This window comes from Aedes aegypti, chromosome 3, assembly GCF_002204515.2.
Source record: "Aedes aegypti strain LVP_AGWG chromosome 3, AaegL5.0 Primary Assembly, whole genome shotgun sequence".
In the NCBI taxonomy this organism is placed as follows: domain Eukaryota; kingdom Metazoa; phylum Arthropoda; class Insecta; order Diptera; family Culicidae; genus Aedes; species Aedes aegypti.
This window is the reverse complement of record NC_035109.1, coordinates 59,999,353-60,021,192: the sequence shown is the minus strand read 5'-3', so window position 1 is coordinate 60,021,192 and position 21,840 is coordinate 59,999,353. Positions and strand designations below refer to the sequence as shown.

General features: G+C 36.7%; 1 protein-coding gene across 2 annotated transcripts in view; it reads right to left on the bottom strand.

The window, feature by feature from the left end:
- Positions 1-21,840, bottom strand: part of LOC5566564 (tyrosine-protein phosphatase non-receptor type 9) — a 206,880-nt gene that overhangs the window by 100,012 nt on the left and 85,028 nt on the right. For both annotated transcript variants that reach the window (XM_021851024.1, XM_021851023.1), the window contains exon 3: positions 6,692-6,922. In XM_021851024.1, the coding sequence (XP_021706716.1) occupies positions 6,692-6,922 (231 nt within the window). The remainder of the gene's footprint in view (positions 1-6,691; positions 6,923-21,840) is intronic.

Here is a 21,840-nt window from a genome sequence, read left to right as displayed (position 1 = left end):
AGATTTCAGTAAGTTGATCGAAAGTATGTATCATTTGATGACTCTCCCCGGTATTATCCCGAAATTGTCAAAAATGTCGAATGTGACAAATATGCAGTTATGGGCAGAGTAGTGTTATTTCAATTGTCTTGAAAAAGTCAGCCAGACATTTTTCAAGTATTTTGTACAAAAAATCCATAAGAAAGCGCTACATCAAGTGCTAAAAATTCATCCATGGTGGTGGGTTCTAACCAGGGCTGCCACATATACAGATTTATCTGTATTACACAGATTTTTTTATTCTGACACAGATTCAATTTGTATGGGACACAGATTTTCTTTCAACAATTTTTGTATGGACACATATTTTTTTGTATGGGACACAGATTTTCTAACCTGGTAGATACAGATTTTCTTTCAAATTATCTGGCAGCTCTGGTTCTAACACACGCATAGTCTACATATTGAGTCTACAAAATTAAAAGGACATGGAGCAAGTGTGCCACCTGAGGCAAGAGTACCACCTCTAATTTCACATAGGTAAAACCAATTTTTTAATGTTTAAACCAGGATAAGTATAAATTGAGTTCTGATTAAGGTTTGTGTAAATATTACAGTTGAAAATTTGATTCTACCCCATTACCCTGAATGCCATCACCACGAATGCTATTTCTCCGAATTAACAATTATCTTGACATGATGATATTGATAGCATTTCTCCATGATATTGGAATTAGGGATAATGTCATTTGGGGTTATGAGTCATTCAGGGATTTGGAAATTCAAGGTAATGGCATTCGGGTTAATGGCATTCGAGGTAATGGAATTCGGGGTGGTGGGGTAGAATCGAAAACTTTTACTATGAAAAATTACAAAAATGTTTTTAAGCTCGCCAACGCGAAAATTGCGAAATATTATAAGAATGTAAGACTGGAAAACAAGGTTTGACTCCCATTAAATCCAAAACATAATTATTTTTCCACACAATATTGATGATTTACAATTTTTTTATACAGATGTGAAGAAATTTTTCGAAAAATAATCTTTTACCATTTAATTTTGCATACAAACCGACGCATCAAGCAAGGTGAACGTAACAATCAAGGTATGATATCGACGAATCATCACGGTGTGACAAGCACAAAGCAAAAACGTTTATTTGATAATGTTACCAAATTTTTTAATCTAATTCAAAACAAATCAGCATTGCTTCGTAGTGATAGAAGAACAGTATACTTTTTTAAACTCATAGAATAGATAAAATGCAAAACATCTTAAATAAAATTTAAAACGCTTTACTTTTACAATATAATGCAACGCATCTTATTCTCGAATCCTTCCGAGTGCTATATACATGTACGTCGTTTTGAAAAATTATGCCTGATATGTAAGGTACGAAAAAAAGCATGACAGAGGGGGTCTATAAACCTTGAAAAACAATGGACGTAACATTTGAATCTTCCCTAATATCTGTACGATTTGAAAACTAAGCTGGTAAGCAGACTCAGAACGAAGATACCTGAAGAATCCATCTAAGAGTTTTTAGATGAGCTCCGTAAAAAAAATCTTGCAGTAGGGTTGCGCCAAAAATTTCACTCAAAATTTGAACAAAATATACATAATAAAGTAAAAGTAAAAATATATGGTAATGTTCCCAAAATTTTGCAGATAATATCTTTCCGAAGTGGCTGAATGGAACGAATAAAAATATGTATCAAACATGTAGTGACGGTCAGGTATACATATATCGATCGATTTTGGCGCGAAATAAACTACATCGAACGACAACGTTTAAACGACGTCATCGATGTTTTCTTCCTTCTAAACTCAGCAGATATTTATGTGGACTTCCATATGGATACACCTGCCCTCACTGCTGGTTAACATTTGCATTCGGATAAGTGATGTAGGAACCCGAGTGGGTCATTGAAACAAATATTGAGTTGATTAAAAGTTGGACACCTGCTTATATGTTCGTTTTTGTATGTATCAATTGGAACTGAGTCTGCTCTTAAACATATATAAAACTTATGCTTCATGAGCAATCATTTTTGCATTTGTGTATCCATCCTGTGGCAAGCACTTATATGAGTACTCAGTGGGCCGAATATTCTACAACATTTTAAAACTGGTCTATCTTAATAGCACGTACGGTTGAACTGCACGTTATATGATATTTTTTCTATTATATTTCAATACCATTCAAATAAAAATATTGAGACAAGATTTACTTTGATTTTTTAATTTGTTGAAATTTTATGCTTAAATAGCTTCAAACTGATCATATGCTGGATCAATTACCAACAAAATGTTCAAGTTTCAATACAATACTATACTCGGGAATCGAAATTGCGATGTACATCTATTGCAAATTCTCGGAAGATACTTCACCGAGCACAATATCAGACCACGGATACGGCAAGGAAACAGCGACGACGACGACAGCGAGCACATTAGACTGATGCAAATTTTGAAATTTTGGATCCCCGATGTCAATTATGGTAAACATCATGCTCCCAAATTTTGAGATGATTTGAAATAAAAATATATGCACACGACTTTGGAATTTTATATTGAGATTGTTTTGGAAATGCACAAACTTTTGTGTTTAGCTTAAACATTATCGACATTATAATCTCTACAAAAGTTCATACATTCCTCTTAAGTGTAATCCTTCCAGCTATTTTTGCCGAAGAACATATTTTGATTGGACCTTGGTATAATTTGTTAAAATATAAAAAAAATCCTTTTTTTTTTACATTTTTATTATTGCAATATTAGGCTGTCCATTTTTGTCCGCTGTTTTTTAGTTTTCAAATGTAGCAAACAAGTATATAATGGCGGTCTGTTGCCAAACCATTTCATTGGATTTCCGCTAATCTCTCATATAGAGAATCCTTATTTTCATCAACTATTCGGCAGGCAACAATGAAGTAGGTGACTGCTATGTAGCAATGTTGCTCTGAAAGTAATTGAATGATCATCTCAGCATAATTTAGTCCTTTCAACCAATAATAAACTAATTATTAAGGCTTTCAATCAAAATATGGTCCTTTGCGAAGATGTAGCTGGAACGATTTTACTTGAAAAGGGTTTGTAAACTTTTCCATAGAATATTATGATGAAGATTAACATGGTTGAACACAAAAGTTGACCTTTTCCATAGTAATCTCCATATAAACTTCAAATGGCATGTGTACAGCCAAATTCTTTAAAATCATTTCAACCTTTGAGAGGATAATACTATAACCATATTTTCCACACCGATTTAGCATAAGAAGCCAAAACATCGAAATTTGCATCAGTCTAGTGGACATGTCGGTCCCGATGTGTGCAACTTGACGGCACTATTCTGCGTTCCTATATGTTTACCAGTTCTCAAATAATTTCACGAGTGAATTACGTTGATTGGCCTGACGCCCGACCTGCGTCGGGTGCGTAGTTTTACCGAGAACAATCAATTGGAAATCATTCCTCCAGCTCCAGAGTGGAGCGAGCCGCACGTCTGACGGATGAATGGGTCTGCCTGGATATGGATTGAATGAATTCGCGGACGTGATCGCGGGTGCCGAAAGATAAGCCATAAAATAATTGAGAGGAAACCGCACTCCGGACCCGGAGAGTATTTGGATGTTTAAAATAAAACTTCTTGGAAGTCCAAAAATAGCGCTGGCGTATAGTCTGGCACAGTGGCTCCCAACGCGAAACCCCAAAATCAATGTACTCGAAATGAAAGGAAGCCTTTGTAGAAGATATCTTCAAAAATCAAAATATATTCTTGGTAGGCAATCCAAAAGTCACAATCTATGACAAATAATACAAGAATTCTGCCACGATGATCTGGTTTTATAAAGTCCATTAAGATTAATAAGTCTTCGAGCTGTTTAGTGGAACACCTATAAATAAATGAAGTACTATACCATGTGGGCAAATGTGGGTCTGTTTCAAAATTATTAAATAAATGAAAACCGAATTTAGTACTATACCGTTTAATCCCACTAGAGTTTGTATTATTTGACACATTCGCGTATTTCGACCTCAATTGTAAGACCTCTTGTAAGTCGAGTCTAATACACGACACTGAAGATGGCGTTACAGTTGAGTCGAAATACGTGTATCTGTCAAAGGATACAAACTATAGTGGAATTAAATGGTATAGTACTAAATTCGGTTTTCATTTATTTAATAATTTTGAAACAAAATCTAGGCAGACCCACATTTGCCCCCTAGGGGTCCGCGGATCACCGGTTGGGACCCTGGTCTAGCTAGCGTTCGACGGGCATGCCATTTGTGATGCAATTCACGAATAGGGGGGCGTTATCACTTCATATTTCTTGTTCTAATTTTACGATGCGTGACGATGCAAAGCAGAATCAGTCGGCTGGGTAAGCCGGGCTAGACAGCGTATAGCTAGGCCGTGTGCAAGAACAAACTTTATGGGTCGTAAAATCAGCCATGGTCATTTCGGCACAGGTCGAGACCCAATTATACGTCGTCGCATCAACATCAACACCATCGTCGTCGTCACCACGCAAAAGTGCTTGATTGCTATGGTCATACTTGTGATGTGTATCGACTATATTTGGTGACGATAGTGGCTACTGATGCCAGACCTAAATAACCCTATAGCTATAGCAGCGGACGAAATGCGATTTATTTGCTTGTGATTCTGATGGGATAAATAGCGTGATTAATTAAGAAGCAGTGAACTGCCTGGTCACATTAGAAAAATCAGTTAACCAGTAAACGATTATAGGGGTTTCAATAAATTGGTCAGATGAAGTCAAGTATCTAGAGCTCATGGTTGATACAAATTTAACTTTCAAAAATCACATCATCACACATTTAAGCCAAATGTGACAAACTTATATAATGTCAGTACCGTCAAACGGGGCTTCTTTTGACATTATTTCCACATTCTTCAACTTTGAGGATTTGTAGCTCTGTGAATAATGGATCGATTTTGATAATTCTTGCGCATAATTAAGTTGTATTTGTAAGTAACCAATGTGCAAAATATGAGGCAAATCCATCAATAAATAAAAAAGTTGCTTGAATAGCGAAAAAAATGTGTCCTTCAAGACAAAAAAGGGGCTACTTTGGACACTTTTAGAAATTAATACGTTTTGATAGTAAAATGATTTTTCATCATAAATTTCAAACTGATTCTATTGATTATCGTTCATTGTGATGTTTTAGAATGTTTTTCAATGATATACATAATTAGGAAAATTGTAAAGCTTGAAAAAACTACACATACCTATACAATACTTTTCATAAAAACATGCTATTCATAATTTTTAGTTTGCATGATGATATGTTTACTTCCTTTTAAATGTCAGCTAATAAATAGCGACTTATGCTTGATTGTTCAAGTTGATGCAAACGAATTGTGTAACTACCAAGTACTGCGATGAATAATTAGCTTTGTACAGAAATATTCGTTCTGATTCTTAATGTTATATGAACGATATGTAGAAGAATCTAATTAATTCCTGTAACTAAAAGTAATTTTTATTCCAAATACAATCCATGAAGTATAAGAATAATGATTCACAAGATCATAAACAATAATAGATTGCTTTTGTTAGATGCATTTTGGCTCTTAATAGTTTTGTGTTGGCGTAAGAGTAGTTTATTTTAGCAGTTGAAGGATGCCATTGCTTTGTATAGCAGATTCATGTAAAATATGAATGAACAATATTTTTAAAGGATTATGTTGTGAGTTTACTGTTTATACGAGTTGAAATATATATGTTTTACAATTATTTACTTTTCTTAATCCTTTGTTTATTTTTTATTGTGTTGTAAAATATAGAAACCAACACTTTATAATTAAATATGAGTCGTAAAATTAAGACATTTGATCATTTATTTTTCTAAAAAAACAACTTTCAACATGAATTTATAACAAATTTCTTTGAATCATGACGATTCGATAATTTTGTGATGTTCCCAATAACTTTCCACGATATGTGGAAAATTCATACAATGTTTACATAGCAAATGTTTTGTAGCTTGTGAATATTTGTTTGGACTTTTTTGATATATTTTCTTGTTTATCCTGTTATTGTTGATGTTGTTCCAAAAAATATTCATGCCTGATTGTTCAACATAATTTGGTTAATGAAAGTGCTGAAGACACAAAATGGCTCAGATTAATATTTATGCTGGAAATAAATCCAAAACGTGAGTGTCCAAAGTAGCCCCCGGAATCAAAAGTAGCCCCGTCTGACGGTATTCATCTATTTACAGATAATCGAAATTTTGTCTTTAGAACAAGCTTTTGATCTTCATACAAATGTTTAGGCAGGCATGTAGTATGCTGTACCAATATGGACCAGCTGTTGTAATATCAGGAAGGAAGCTCTGCTTATGATCATCCAACGAGGTTTGCCGAACCTAGCGTCATTTAGTAATATTTCAGGTGCAATTCTTTTTCAAATCTCAAAGCAATTTAGACTACTGTGAAGTTGAGATATTTAAGTTCCACAACTTCTACTATAGTATACATAACTTTACACTTGTGGTTTGTACTCGTTGACACTTGTAGTATTAGATAATGCCACAAGTTACTCTTTGATTTTGACATTGTGCAGTTGACACGTAAAACGTCTTTCCATACACTTGTATGTATCCAGATACTATCCACTAATTATAAATTGATCTCAATAGACAATGTTTTAACATAAATAAATTTCCCTAGACTTACCTTCAACAGTGTGAGTATTTTTTGCGACAGATCGTAATCGAAGTTGGAATACTTGGAGGTGCTCATGTCGTAGATGAACACCAGGCCCGCCTTCTGCGTTTCCGCACTCTGCAGTGCAACGTCCAGCTGGTACACCACGCCTTGGAGGGTGGTTTTGTGTGTGACCGTCATCGGGTAATGCAGGTTCGCAGTGAATAGTGCGATCGCGGCCCCGCTGGCATCCCGTCCAGGCTGAAAGTGCAAATAGAAAACGTGAGTAAACTTTAGTTATATTTGATAGACTGTTATAAATTTTTATGAGGATAGCTGAAGACGATGTACGGTGGATAAAGCGCCTACACACGAAAAAAAAACACAGGCTTGGAACGACTCAAATAAAATCGGGCTCTTCTGAACCAAAACAAAATTTTAACATTATCTGGCACACCAAGATTATTGACAATATCAAGCAATCTTGTGTGTCATAAAACGTAAGAAAAGTCAGAAGAAACCAGCACAGGAGCAATTTTTCAGCATGGGTAAAAATTACACAAAAAAAAAGTGTTGGTCTAGAACCGCCCGATTTTGTATGGGTCGTTATCAATTTTGTGTAACTTTTTTAGTGTGTACGATGAGAAGTTGATCATAAAACAAAACGGAACAATAATTTCTCGCTCGCTCGCGTGATGGATGAAGGTGAAAGTTTGTTGACTGAATGTTTGATTGCCGCTGTGCAGATAAATTAAAAATTGAAGCAATTAACTGATGCACGATACCGATCGATAGTTATCAATCTACGGTGTTATGATGGCGCAGGTACACAAACGAAATTACTGGCAACTTCAGATAATCGAGTGATGTGAACAATAAATTTCAGATAATTGTGAAAGCAGATATAGTACGGTGCAATTTTACCTACACATGCAGATAAACTGTTCCCATAGCACTTTTTACATTTCCAGTTATACTTGTTGGCAGCGTACGTTTAACAAAATAAAAATGAGCGGGTCAAGTTAGGTTGAAAACCATTCGTATCGAGCTTCAGAAAAATCGGGTAAATTCTGAAACTAGATCGCACCAAATTGCTTTCAACACTAACTATACAGATATTTCAACCAGGACTTAAGTTTATGTTTTTTGTCAAATATCTGATCTACATTAACAGCAAAATTATACACTAAAATTTTAAAGAAGAGCAAATGGATCACTTCCCAAATGATTGCTGTAATATTTTACCAACAGACAAGATTACAAAACCCTGCGAATCAGTGCATACCTGCCAATTATTAGGGTGCAACATTTTCCCTTCCAAAAAAGCTGCGAAATCTGCCAAATTACGTTTTCGTGCAGCGCAACCTTCGAGCAATGTAAATTACCTAACGGCGTTCGAATGAGTCACGTTACAACAGCTCAGGGGATCGATGCTAATTAATCGTAATAAAACAACCTTTTCAGTTGACCATCATCATTACAGCAGGGAGGTGAGATGGATGCAGTAACAGCTGTAGCAGATTATGGTGATTCCGAAAAAATCGATGCACAGTGCTACAAAATACTGCCTGGCCTGCAAGATAGTGCTGAAATCACGGCGGGGCGTTACACAGTGGGCAAAACTGACCCAAAAGCGCAACTTTCAGTGCGCATCGTACCTTCGTGCTGTGCGTACACGAATTCTCTCTGCTCTTGGAAGTTTTCTTAAAAACTACCTAAAGCAATAAAACAGTACTTTTCAGTGCTACACAAACAGTACTTTTCAGTGCTAAAATTAAAAACGGTACTTTTCAGTGCTACTTAAACAGTACTTTTCAGTACTATTATTTCTACTATTGATCCCTTTACGATCCTTGTTTGGACCCGTGCCTTCGATTTTTCGTTGGACCCGTTGGCGAAAGCTAGCGGTGGTAATCCTTCTTGGACACCATCTAGGGAAAAAACCTCTCGAAGGTCACGTCTTTCTCGTTTATTAACTAAACATGGTATCAACAACTAACAAAAGGAAGGGTGAATCTCTGAATTCACTACTTCCTTCCAAAAAAGTGGGTTTTAAAACTGTCACTACACGTGGCAAGAATGGAAGAAAGGACGCTTCCCCGGAATGCGAAGTTTCTTCCAAGGGTGAAATGAATAATTGTATTGAAATGAGCAATCAGTTCGATGCTCTAGACAAATTTTCCGAACACCAAATCGAGGCAGCCTCTAGCCCAGGCTCTTTGATTCAAGTGAGGAAGCAAAGAGTGCCGCCTATCGTGGTCAGTTGTTCCGAATTTGGGGGATTTAGGCAGGAGATCTTGAACTCCATTAGGGGAATCAAGGTTTCCTTCCAAATCGCAAAGAAAGGAGACTGTCGCGTTTTGCCGGAAACTCTTAAAGATCGCGAACTTCTTCTCAGATATCTTGAAGAGAAGAAGCACAATTTTTTTACTTATGACGACAAAACTGAACGTTTGTTCAAAGTCGTCTTGAAAGGTCTCTCAAGTGACTATAAGTCACCTGAAGAGATCAAAAATGGAATAAATGATTTACTTGGATTTTCCCCAGTCCAAGTAATCATTATGAAAAAGAGAACCCAATCTGGCATTGTTCGGAAAGGGCTTTCTCAAGAATATTATTTAGTTCACTTTAACAAAAAAGAACTAAATAATATTAAAGCTTTAGAAAAAACTAAACTTATGTTCGATGTCCGTGTGACGTGGGAACATTTCCAGAAACCTGGAGGAAATTACCAGAACCCCACTCAGTGCCGTCGGTGCCAAAAGTGGGGTCATGGTACAAAAAATTGTCGCATGGATGCTAAATGCATGATTTGCGGAGGTTCTTCTCACGCTAAGGACGACTGTCCTGTGAAAGAAGATACCAGAAAATTTCAATGCGCCAATTGCAAGGGCCCTCACAAAGCTAACTTTTGGGAATGCATTTCACGCAAAAGAGTCGTTGAGGCTCGTGCCAAGCAGATGAAGGATAATATCCGTTACGATAACGGTCGTTTCCGGAATTTGCCTGGTAGAGTATCGAACAATGCTCATTTTTCAGTTAACGATCGCTTGATTAGGAATCATACCCACCAGGAAGATCATAATCATGCTCATTCACAAACAAATTTTAATCCGTCGGGTAGCCGTTCGAATCTTTCAATTTCGAATGTATCTACCCACGGTAAATCCTTTGCCGATATCGTAGCAGGTAATTTGAACTCTTCCCCTGTTCGTTCCATGAGTACCCATTCTACTTGTTTCAAATCAAATGGAAAAAACCCTACCGCCACAGGTAACTCCTACCCCGCTTCTTCGTCTACCGAAAATTCCAATGGGAAATCATCAGATGATATGTCTGCCTCTGATTTTAATTTTCTAACTGAACAATTGAATCTAATGATTGATGCAATGTTCAAAGCCACCACTATGACTGAAGCAGTCCAAGTAGGTGTAAAATTTACAAATAAAATTGTTATTGGATTACGTTTTTCTAATGGATCCAAATAATAATTTAAATATTTTAAATTGGAATGCTCGTTCTCTGAATGGTAAAGAGGACGAGCTGTTTAATTTTCTTACAGCTAATAACGTGCATATAGCAGTTATTACCGAAACTTATTTAAAACCTGGATCCAAATTTAAAAAAAGATCCTAACTTTTTTGTTTATCGTAATGATCGACTTGATGGGGCATGTGGGGGAGTTGCAATCATCATTCATAGGCGTATAAAACATCAACTGTTTTCGTCATTTGAAACTAAAGTTTTTGAAACTTTAGGTGTTTCTGTTGAAACACAGTTTGGTAAATATACTTTCATAGCTGCCTATTTGCCTTTTCAATGCTCTGGACAGCAAGTTAATTGGCTTCAAACTGACTTGCGAAAATTGACTCGCAATAAGTCAAAAATTTTTGTCATTGGTGACTTTAATGCCAAACATCGGTCATGGAATAATTCTCAAAGTAATTCCAACGGCAGAATTTTATTTGATGAGTGCTCTTCAGGATATTTCTCAATTCAATACCCTGATAGCCCTACATGTTTTTCCTCTTCTAGAAATCCATCTACAATTGACTTGGTCTTAACCGACTCTAGTCATCTTTGTAGCCAATTAGTTACTCATGCTGATTTTGATTCTGATCATGTCCCTGTTACATTTCAAATATCGCATGAAGCGATTCTCAATCCTATCAGCTCCACTTTCAATTATTTACGAGCCGACTGGAATATATATGAAACGTATGTTGACTCTAATCTTGATGTTAACATTTCTTTAGAAACTAAAATTGATATTGACAATGCTCTTGAAACTTTAACAAATTCCATTGTTGAAGCCAGAAACATTGCAATTCCAAAATGTGAAGTAAAATTTGAATCCGTGATCATAGACGATGATCTTAAACTCTTGATCCGTCTTAAAAACGTGAGGAGAAGGCAATTTCAACGCACTCGTGATCCTGCTATGAAAATTATATGGCAGGATTTGCAGAAAGAAATCAAGAAACGTTTTGCAGATTTAAGAAACAAAAATTTTGAAAATAAAATTTCTCAATTGGACCCCGGCTCTAAGCCCTTTTGGAAATTATCTAAAATCTTGAAAAAACCTCAGAAGCCAATACCGGCATTGAAAGAGGAAAACAAATTATTACTAACTAATTGCGAAAAAGCTCAAAAACTTGCTATGCAGTTTGAAAGTGCGCACAATTTTAATTTAGGACTTACTAGTCCAATTGAAAATGAAGTTACTCAGGAGTTCGAAAATATTCTCAATCAAGAGAACGTTTTCGAAAATGCCTGGGAGACTGATTTGGAAGAAGTGAGAACTATTATTAAAAAATTCAAAAATATGAAAGCTCCTGGCGATGATGGAATTTTCTACATCCTCATCAAGAAACTTCCAGAAAGTAGCTTATCATTTTTAGTTGATATATTTAACAAATGTTTTCAATTAGCATATTTTCCTGACAAATGGAAAAATGCTAAGGGTGTTCCAATTTTAAAACCAGACAAAAATCCTGCAGAAGCTTCTAGCTATCGTCCAATCAGTTTGCTTTCCTCCATCAGTAAACTTTTTGAAAAGGTTATTTTGAACAGAATGATGGCCCACATCAACGAGAATTCAATTTTTGCCAATGAACAGTTCGGATTCCGCCATGGACATTCGACCACTCATCAACTTTTACGTGTAACAAATTTGACCCGTTCCAACAAATCTGAAGGCTACTCTACTGGTCTTGCTCTTCTAGACATAGAAAAAGCATTCGACAGTGTTTGGCATGAAGGTTTGATTGTAAAATTGAAAAATTTTAATTTTCCAACATACATTGTTAGAATAATTCAAAGTTATCTGTCAAATCGTACACTTCAGGTTAATTATCAGAACTCCAGATCTGAAAGACTTCCTGTAAGAGCTGGTGTTCCCCAAGGCAGCATTTTGGGACCAATATTATACAATATTTTCACATCTGACTTACCTGAGTTACCTCAGGGATGTCAAAAATCTTTGTTTGCGGATGACACAGGCCTCTCCGCCAAAGGACGAAGCCTGCGTGTCATCTGTAGTCGATTGCAAAAAAGTTTGGATATTTTTTCTTCATACTTGCAAAAATGGAAGATTTCTGCTAATGCTTCCAAAACTCAACTAATAATATTCCCACATAAACCAAAAGCTCTTTATTTGAAACCTTCAAGTAGACATGTTGTCACGATGAGAGGGGTTCCAATAAATTGGTCAGATGAAGTTAAGTATCTAGGGCTCATGCTAGATAAGAATTTAACTTTCAAAAATCACATTGAGGGCATTCAAGCCAAATGTAACAAATATGTAAAATGTCTCTATCCCCTTATTAATAGAAAATCAAAACTTTGTCTTAAGAACAAGCTTTTGCTTAGCTTAGCTTAGCTTAGCTTAGACTGACTACACATATCAATGGTTGCTATTCCGTGATTGACCGAAGTCAGTGAAAATGCACAAAGAATCAACTAGAAGTTCGGCTGGGATTGGCCATAATCTTCTTCAGTGTGCATAATTCAGTGCCTCTATTTATACAGGGTCAATAACGGCGCCGGCCACGTCCTTGCAGTCAGGTGGGATTGGGGGAAGGAATGTTAGTGTGTAACCTTTGCTTTTTGGAGACCGTGTTTGCCTCTGCATCTCCACAAAGGTTACTGGGAGGGATGTTTGTTAATGGGGAGGATCGTTGGGTCATAGGATTCACTTTGATAAGCGATTAGACCATGATAAACAATGATTTGTGAGATATATACATGCTTATACGTAAATATAATATTTTCATTTGATATGAACAATTTCTATGTAGAGGAAAATTATGCCGACACTTGAGGTGACGAACCATTCAAAGTTTGTTGAACAAATACCTAAATGTAACATTCCTACAGCTGTCAGGACGAAAGCATGTGTTATTATATTTTACTCATTTGAAAAGAAACAAAAAACTCGATTGGTTGGGACATCATAGAACACTCTTATTATTATGCCGACACTTACAGTGGCGAACCATCCAAAGTTTGTTGAATAAAGTAAACCTTTCGCAACTCTACACTTGTAGTGTCGAACCATTCAAAGTTTTTTTTAATTACAAAAATAAAGGTATATAAGAGGTGTTCTGAAAAAAAAAGTTAAACATAAATAAATCATGAATCAGAGTTTGTGTCGACACTCACAGTGACGAACCATCCATAGTTTGTTGAAAAATCATATTTACATCCCACCATTGTAACGATTGAATGTGCAGTCATACATATTTTATAGATTAGAAATAGTAGCATGAAACGAGCTCACCAATTGATCCGTTATCCTTGACTGAGCAGCCACAATCCACTTTCGGCTTCACTTGTTTGCTCGGCTATAAAAAGCACTCAGGAAAAAAAATAAGCGCGCGACCCAAAAAGAATAAAAAAAAAACTGTTCGGGCTTTCTTGACGCACTGCCCAGGAGCAAGCGTCAAGGTCGAAGGATCAAACAGAACTAACCGATCGCGGCACTTTTTCAGTTACTCCAACCGAACTCACCGATCACGCCACTTTTTCACTTACTAGACCAACGCGCGACATGTTTGATCCTGCCCTCGTCGCTCGCCCCGGCAAAAGCAAGTGTCAAGGTCGAAAGATCAAACAGAACTAACCGATCGCGGCACTTTTTCACTTTCTTCAACCGAACTCACCGATCACGCCACTTTTTCACTTACGAGACCGACGCGCGACATGTTTGATCCTGCCCTCGTCGCTTGCCCCGGGAAAAGCAAGTGTCAAGATCGAAAGATCAAACAGAACTAACCGATCGCGGCACTTTTTCACTTTCTTCAACCGAACTCACCGATCACGCCACTTTTTCTCTAACGAGACCGACGCGCGACATGTTTTTGATCCTGCCCTCGTCGCTCGCCCCGGCAAAAGCAAGTGTCAAGGTCGAAAGATCAAACAGAACTCTTTGTCTTAAGAACAAGCTTTTGATATTCAAACAAATTTTCAGGCCAGCCATGTTGTATGCTGTTCCAATATGGACTAGCTGTTGTAATACCAGAAAGAAAGCTCTGCAGAGAATTCAAAATAAAATTTTGAAAATGATTCTGAGGCTTCCTCCCTGGTATAGTACCAATGAGTTACATAGGATATCCAATGTTGAAACATTGGAACAAATGTCATATAAAATAATCAATAATTTCAGGCAAAAATCGTTACAATCTACTATTGCCACTATTAATGCGTTATGTGTTTAGGTTAAGTTAGGTTAAGTATATTAAAAACTTTTTTTTTTCTCTTATAAGCAGGTGAAATCAACTCTCCTGTAAAAAATCTGAACTGCTACGGCAAATGAAATGTAATATGTTGTTAACAAAATGTTAATTGAATCTTAAATTTGTTTTACCAAATTAGGATGATAGTGTTGTCAAATAACACAGAACACCTAGATATAAGAAATAATGAATGTAATGTTTGGAATGATAATCACAAAAAAAAAAAAAAAAAAAAAAAAAAAAAAAAAAAAAAAAAAAAAAAAAAAAAAAGCGCAACTTTTAGAAGCCGATGGTTTGATACAGTATAGTTTATCTTCCATGTAAAAAACGCGAGAAACGAATTGATAATATTCTCGATATTGTTTTTTTTCCATCGATATTAACGGCATTTTTAATTAAGGTGAAACAGCTTGGCGGCCAGAGTTTCGTATTTCTCATGTATACCTAAATGAGCTAGTGTGCCATGTGATATTTCATATCGTAGCTCACAGATTATGTGAGGCACGTGATACAGATACGTACAAAATATATCTAAGTGAGCGAGTCTCAAGAGACATCTCGTGAGGCTCGTCACATGCGCTTACTAGGAGTACTTTTATGCAGTTATGTTTGCCTGGTACAATAACCCTGCGGAAGCATACGGCTTCGGTCTATGCCTATGCTTCTTCGGTGGCCAGCCAAGTTTTTCAATTCAAATTCTAGAATCACAACTGCCTTGAACCGCGTAAGTGCTTTCAAACTGCCTACGGGCAGTTTAACCCATGGTTTAATTTCATTTCCTTCCTTTTGAAACCTACACCTGCGAATCTCAAATGCACTGTCATATTGAGATTTTATCATGAGACGGCGCATGAGCCAGTGCAGATGTGATCGTTTGAGCTAGCACTTTGCTACATGAGATCTAAAAAAATGCGTCTCAACATAGCACGTGCTCAAGCACGCGATTATTTTTGTGCGCTCATGGCAAGCTGATCTCAAGCTCATGATATGAAGCGCGTATACATGATGTCTGTTGGCGGCATCAAACCAGTGGATTTTTTTATTTTTTATTAGTATCATTCCAATCATTACATTCATTCCTTATATCTAGGTGTTCTGGGTTATTATAAACTTGCATAATAATTAAATAAAACTAAATAAATCTTTTATTAACATTTTGTTAACAACATCCTTCTTCCTTCTTCTTTCTGGCGTTACGTCCCCACTGGGACAAAGCCTGCTTCTCAGCTTAGTGTTCTTATGAGCATTTCCACAGTTATTCACTGAGAGCTTACTATGCCAATGACCATTTTTGCATGCGTATATCGTGTGGCAGGTACGAAGATACTCTATGCCCTGGGAAGTCGAGAAAATTTCCAACCCGAAAAGATCCTCGACCGGTGGGATTCGAACCCACGACCCTCAGCTTGGTCATGCTGAATAGCTGCGCGTTTACCGCTACGGCTATCTGGTCCCCTGTTAACAACATATTCTATTTAATTTGCCGTAGAACTTCAGATTTTTTTTACAGGTGAGTTGATTTCACCTGTTTATAAGAGAAAAAAAACGCTTTCAATTTAATTAACCAAACTTAACCAATAGATGATTGCAACGCTTTTAGTCTAAATGTATTAATAATTTTATTCGACATTTGTTCCAATGTTTCAACATTGGATATTCTATGTAACTCATTAGTACTAAACCAGGAAGGAAACTTTAGAATCATTTTCAAAATTTTATTTTGAATCCTCCACAGAGCTTTTATTCCTGGTATTATAAGGGCTAGTACATAGTAGTGCAGCATACAGTATGGCTGGTCTGAAAATTTATAGATCACAAGCTTTTTCTTCAGACAATATTTTGATTTTCTGTTAATGAGAGGATGCATACATTTTACATATTTGTTACATATGGCTTAAATGCCCTCAATGTGGTTTTTCAAAAGTTAAATTTTTGTCTAGCATGAGCCCTAGATACTTAACTTCATCTGATTAATTTCTTGGAACCCCTTTCATCGTGTCAACATATCTACTTGAGGTTGCGAATAAAGAGCTTTTGGTTTATGTGGGAATATTATGCGTTTTGGAAGCATTAGGATCATCTCATTAGGATCATCTTCCATTTTTGCAAGTATGAAGAAAATATATCCAAACTTTTTTGCATTCTACTATACTGCCGTGAATCGCAAGTCAGTCCCATCTGTAAAAAGTAGGCATTGAGAAAATGAGCTGTGAAGTTTCCAAATCCGTTTTCTGTACGAATATTCAAAAAATTCCAGAGAATTAGAACATGTTCAAATCTTAATGAAATCTTTCACAATTTGCTTTTCACTACGATATCTTGTCGAGAAAAATATAAAGATGACCAAAACATGGTTCATTTTTGTGTAACACCGTGTGGAAATCTGTAGTGGAATTGATATGCGATTACTTTTCATTATGGGACAATTTGACTTGCTTTTTTCCTACTTTTTCCGAACAAATCTTATTATCTCATTAGGGCAGCTGAAAGTGCATTGGAAGATATGTTGAAAACTTGCGATTCACGGCAGTATAGATGACACTCAGACTTCGTCCTTTGGCGGAGAGGCCTGTGTCATCCGCAAACAAATATTTGTGACATCCCTGGGGTAACTCAGCTATGTCAGGTGGGAAAATATTGTATTACATTGGTCCCAGAATGCTGCCTTTGGCAAACACCAGCTCTTACAGGAAGACTTTCACATTGGAGTTTTGATAATTAAACTGAAGTGTACGATTTGACAGATAACATAAAATTATTCTACCAATGTATGTTTTGAAAAATAAGAGCTTTCATCATGTTAAACACTGCTGAATGCTTTTTCTATGTCAAGAAGAGCGAGACCAGTAGAATAGCCTTCAGATTTGTTGAAACGAATCAAATTTGTTACACGTAAAAGTTGATGAGTGGTTGAATGTCCATGACGGAATCCGAACTGTATTGGCAAAATGAATTTTCGTTGATGTGAACCATCATTCTGTTCAAAATGACCTTTTCAAAAGTTTACTGATGGAGGAAAGCAAGCTGGTGGGATGATAGCTAGAAGCTTCGGGAGGATTTTTTACATTTTCACATTTGTCAGGAAAATATGACAACTGAAAACATTTGTTAAATATATAAGCTTTCTTGATGAGGATGTAAAAAATTCCATGATTGAGAATGCTTGCGAAATCCTGAGTGACTTGATTTTCAATTGGACTTGTGAATCCTAAATTAAAATTGTGCGCTCATTAAAACTGCATAGCAAGATTTTGAGATTTTTCGCAAGTAGTAATAATTTGTTTTGCTCCTTCAAGGCCGGAATTGGCTTCTGAGGTTTTTCAAAATATTAGATAATTTCCAAAAGGGCTTAGACCAGGGTCTAATTGCGAAATTTTATTTTCAAAATTTTTGTTTCTCAATTTTCAGATTTCTTTTTGCAGATCTTGCCATATAATTTCCATAGCAGGATCGCGATTGCGTTGAAATTGCCTTATCATAACGTTTTTAAGACGAATCAAGAGTTTAAGATCATCGTTTATAACCACGGACTCACGTTCTACTTCACATTATGGAATTTCAATGTCCTTAGCTTCTGTTGGCGACCAGGTACATCACACACCCTGCAGTGGAGATGGCTTGTGTAAGAATTGTAGAGGTAGTCGAAATAGATTGTAAATATGAATATGTTGATACCCAGACATGAAATAAAAAAAAAAAAGCTGGCGGGTAGCGATATCAGTCAGTAGCCTCGTTCTGGAGGAGGCTGTTTGGCGCAGTACGGGATCTTCAGGACGCATGGATTGGCCGCAACGGATGACGGGATCTATCGGGAACGTTGGCGATACAGGACACTGGATGGCATCTGGCTGATCAAAGGAGCTCGTTTGACGGGATCGAAGTCAGGAGGAGCTCGGATGGAGGACGGAGCATGTAAGAAGTTCGGAACGAGGAGGAGTTTCGTAACAGGAGAAGACGATCGGGAGTCGAGGTTGCGACCCTAAGGAGGAGTGTTGGAATAGAGGTAGTGTCGCACCTCAGGTAGGAACATTGTCGGTTGAGAAGCATGTGTCGTCGTAGGTAAAAGTGTGGAAGATTCGTTGAGAGAGGTATGATATTTGTGTACGATGTTGAATTTATTTATTTATTAGTTCGAAATCTGGCGGAAGCCACACAGACTGCTTAAATATTGTCAATTCTATTTTTAAAAACTCTACTAATATTTAAATCAAACAAATCGTAAACGCCGTTGAATGATCTACAAGATCTGTCCAAAGGGTTATTACAGCCATAAACGGTTCGGTGTGCAGGAGTCCATAAAAAGTTAGTGTTACGCAGTTGTCGGAGAGGGGCATTAACAATGATTTTCTGGAGCACGCTGCTGCAATCAATATGATGATTTATCATGTCAAATATGAATAATCTCTGCAGCGAAGTACGGCGTTTTGACAGCATTTCCAGTCCGATAAGCGCACATCTATGTTCGTATACTAGTAAGCTTTCTGGATCGGTCCAAGGCAGCCGTCGTAAAGCAAATGCGTTCAATATGCAATTCATGAACATCATGATGTGGAGCCCATATTTGAACTCCGTATTCGAGAACAATTCGAACTGGAGAGCAGTATAATGTCTTCAGAGCGTAAACGTCGTCAAAGTCTGCGGTATTGCGGCACAGGAACCCGAGCATGGAACTTGCCTTAGCGATTGTTTTTGAAATCTTAATTTGTTGTCTTGAATGATTCCCAGATCCTTAATGGAGAAAACTCGTTCAAGAGGAGCATGATTATAATAGCTTTTCAATGTCAGCCTGAAGATAATAGCTTTTCAATGTCAGCTTGAAGAACACAACAATCTAGAGTTGATTTTACCACACAGTAAATTTTCAGGTCGTCTGCAAATAGCAGTTTAGAGTATTTTAAATGGCCACACACATCATTTATAAATAGGATAAAATTAAGCGGTCCCAGGCGACTTCCGTGTGGAACACCAGATGTAATCTCAAAAATATTGGATGCAGAATCACGAATCTCGACAAAATCCTTTCTAGAAGATAAATAAGATTTCAACCAGTTTACGATCCACGGATGAATGCCAGCGCGGCTTAGCTTTCTAAAGCAAGGTCGTGAGGAACCTTATCGAAGGCTTTAGAGAGGTCTACATAAACCGCATCAACTTGCTGACGGTTTTCAACGTTTTCAAAAAAGGGGCTGGTAAAAGTCTTCAGATTGGAAGTTTTTTCATGAATCCGTGTTGGAATTCCGAGATCATCGGTTGAACAGCTGGGTACAACGTGTCATGCAGCAGTCTTTCGAAAACCTTGGACAAGCAATTCAGGATCGAATTACAATGATATCAAATTTTCCTTGCAGTTAATCTGGATATTGTCAATATGGTCTCCAAATCGAATTTCATGTAAGCTTACATACTCGGCCACCGCAAGCTGTACATTGCACTTATATTCCAAAGTCCTGCAGCGAAAGTACCGTTTCCGAGCCTTACGCAAACGGTTTTGCAGATTACGCATTTGTGGGTTCCACCATGGTTGATTGAAAAGCTTAGTATGCCTACTAGTCTTCAACGGAACAGTTTCGTGAATTATTTGATTAATATTGTCGTAGAAAGCAGATACGGCAGCATCAACGGTCGGGAGGTTAAGTAACTGCATCCAAATCAAGGTTGTTAATCTCTCGTTAATGGAATTAAAATCACACCTTGCGAAATTATACTCATTGCGCTCTGATATGGGAGCCAATGGACGATATTGACTGTCAAGTTTCAAAACTAGTGACTTGTAATGACGATCTACTTTCAGCATAGCAGACCTTGAACATGACCTTGAAATTACCTGAACAATTCCATCGATTCTGAGTCACTAACACAAACCAAGTCGATCAGCTTTCCGTTATCGTTGGCCAAATCGTTGATTTGCTTAAGCCCTGTCGACAGTAAGGAATCGACCTCAACTAGCTCTTGCTCGGCTGAAGCATTTCGAGGCAGGATTGTAAATAATGTAATAATTGTAATAATTGTGAATTGCAGCTGCTGATTGAGGTATCAGTTAGTAGCTGTCTAGTTGAAAGATACATCTACTGTATTGCATTTCTTTATGATTTGCAATCGGATGTGGTCGGGCTAGCCTTGCTAGGATCTGCGAGGTTTTAGCGAACTAGTCTTTCAACAGCTACAACAATGGAATTAGTTCGAGAGCATCGTCAATATCAAGATTTGTTTGAAAATAAATGTTAACATCAAGTTTATTGTCGATATATGTTACATATGTATTCCAGTCGACTCGAAAATAATTGAAAGTGGAGCTGGTAGAATTGAGAACCGCTTCGTGGGATATTTGAAATGTACCAGGGACATGATCAAAGTAATCAGTTGGCTACAAAGGTGAATAGAGTCTGTAAAGATCAAATCAATCATAGAAGAGTTTCTAGATGAGGAAAAACAAGTAGGGCTATCAGGGTATTGAATTGAGAGATATCTTAAAGAGCACTCTTCAAATAAAATTTTGCCGTTGGAATTACTTTGTGAATTTTTCTATGAGCAATGTTTTCATGCAAAACCACCAGTTGTAGCAAAGTCAATTTCCGCAAGCCATTTTGAAGCAAATTAACTTGTTGCCCAGTGGATTGAAAAGACAAATAGACGGCTTTGAAAGAATATTTACCAAGCTGTCTCACAACAGAAACACCCAAAGTTTCAAAAACATTGGCTTCAAATGTCGAAAACAGTTGATGTTTCATACGCCTATGAATGAAGATTGCAATTGCATGCCTCATCAAGTCGATCATTACGATAAACAAAGAACTTAGGATCCAGTATTTAAATAAGTTTCAGTAATAACTGCTATATGTGTGTTAGAAAATATACTGTTAGAAAATGAAATAGTTCGTCCTCTTTATCATTTAAAAAACGAGCATTCCAATTTAAAATATTTAAAAAAATATTTGGATCCATTGAATAATCGAATTATGATAATTATTCTTTTAGTAAATTTTACGTCAACGCAATGCTCCAGCCATTGTAGTGATTTTGAGCATTGCATCAATCATTTGATTCAATTGTTCAGTCAAAAATCAAAATCAGAGGAAGACATTTTATTAGAAGTAGGTGTATTATCTGATTATTTGTTGTTGGAATTATTCGTTAACCCCTCTACCGGCAGCTTCATTTTTTACCGCAATAAAACATTCAAACCTTGATACAAAGCTAGGTGATAAGGAGCTACACTGGAAAAATCGTGCAAATCGGTTAAGTATTCTAGAAGATATCTGAAAAAAAGATATGATGTTTTTGAAGTTTTCAAGATGTTTATGAGGTACCACTCATTTTTTAAAAAAACACACTCTCATCAATATATCATAACAAAAAATAAAAAAAACTTCAATATATATGTATAACCCTTCCTTTTGTTCGTGGTTGCAACCATGAATAAACGTAAAAAGAAGAGACATTCTA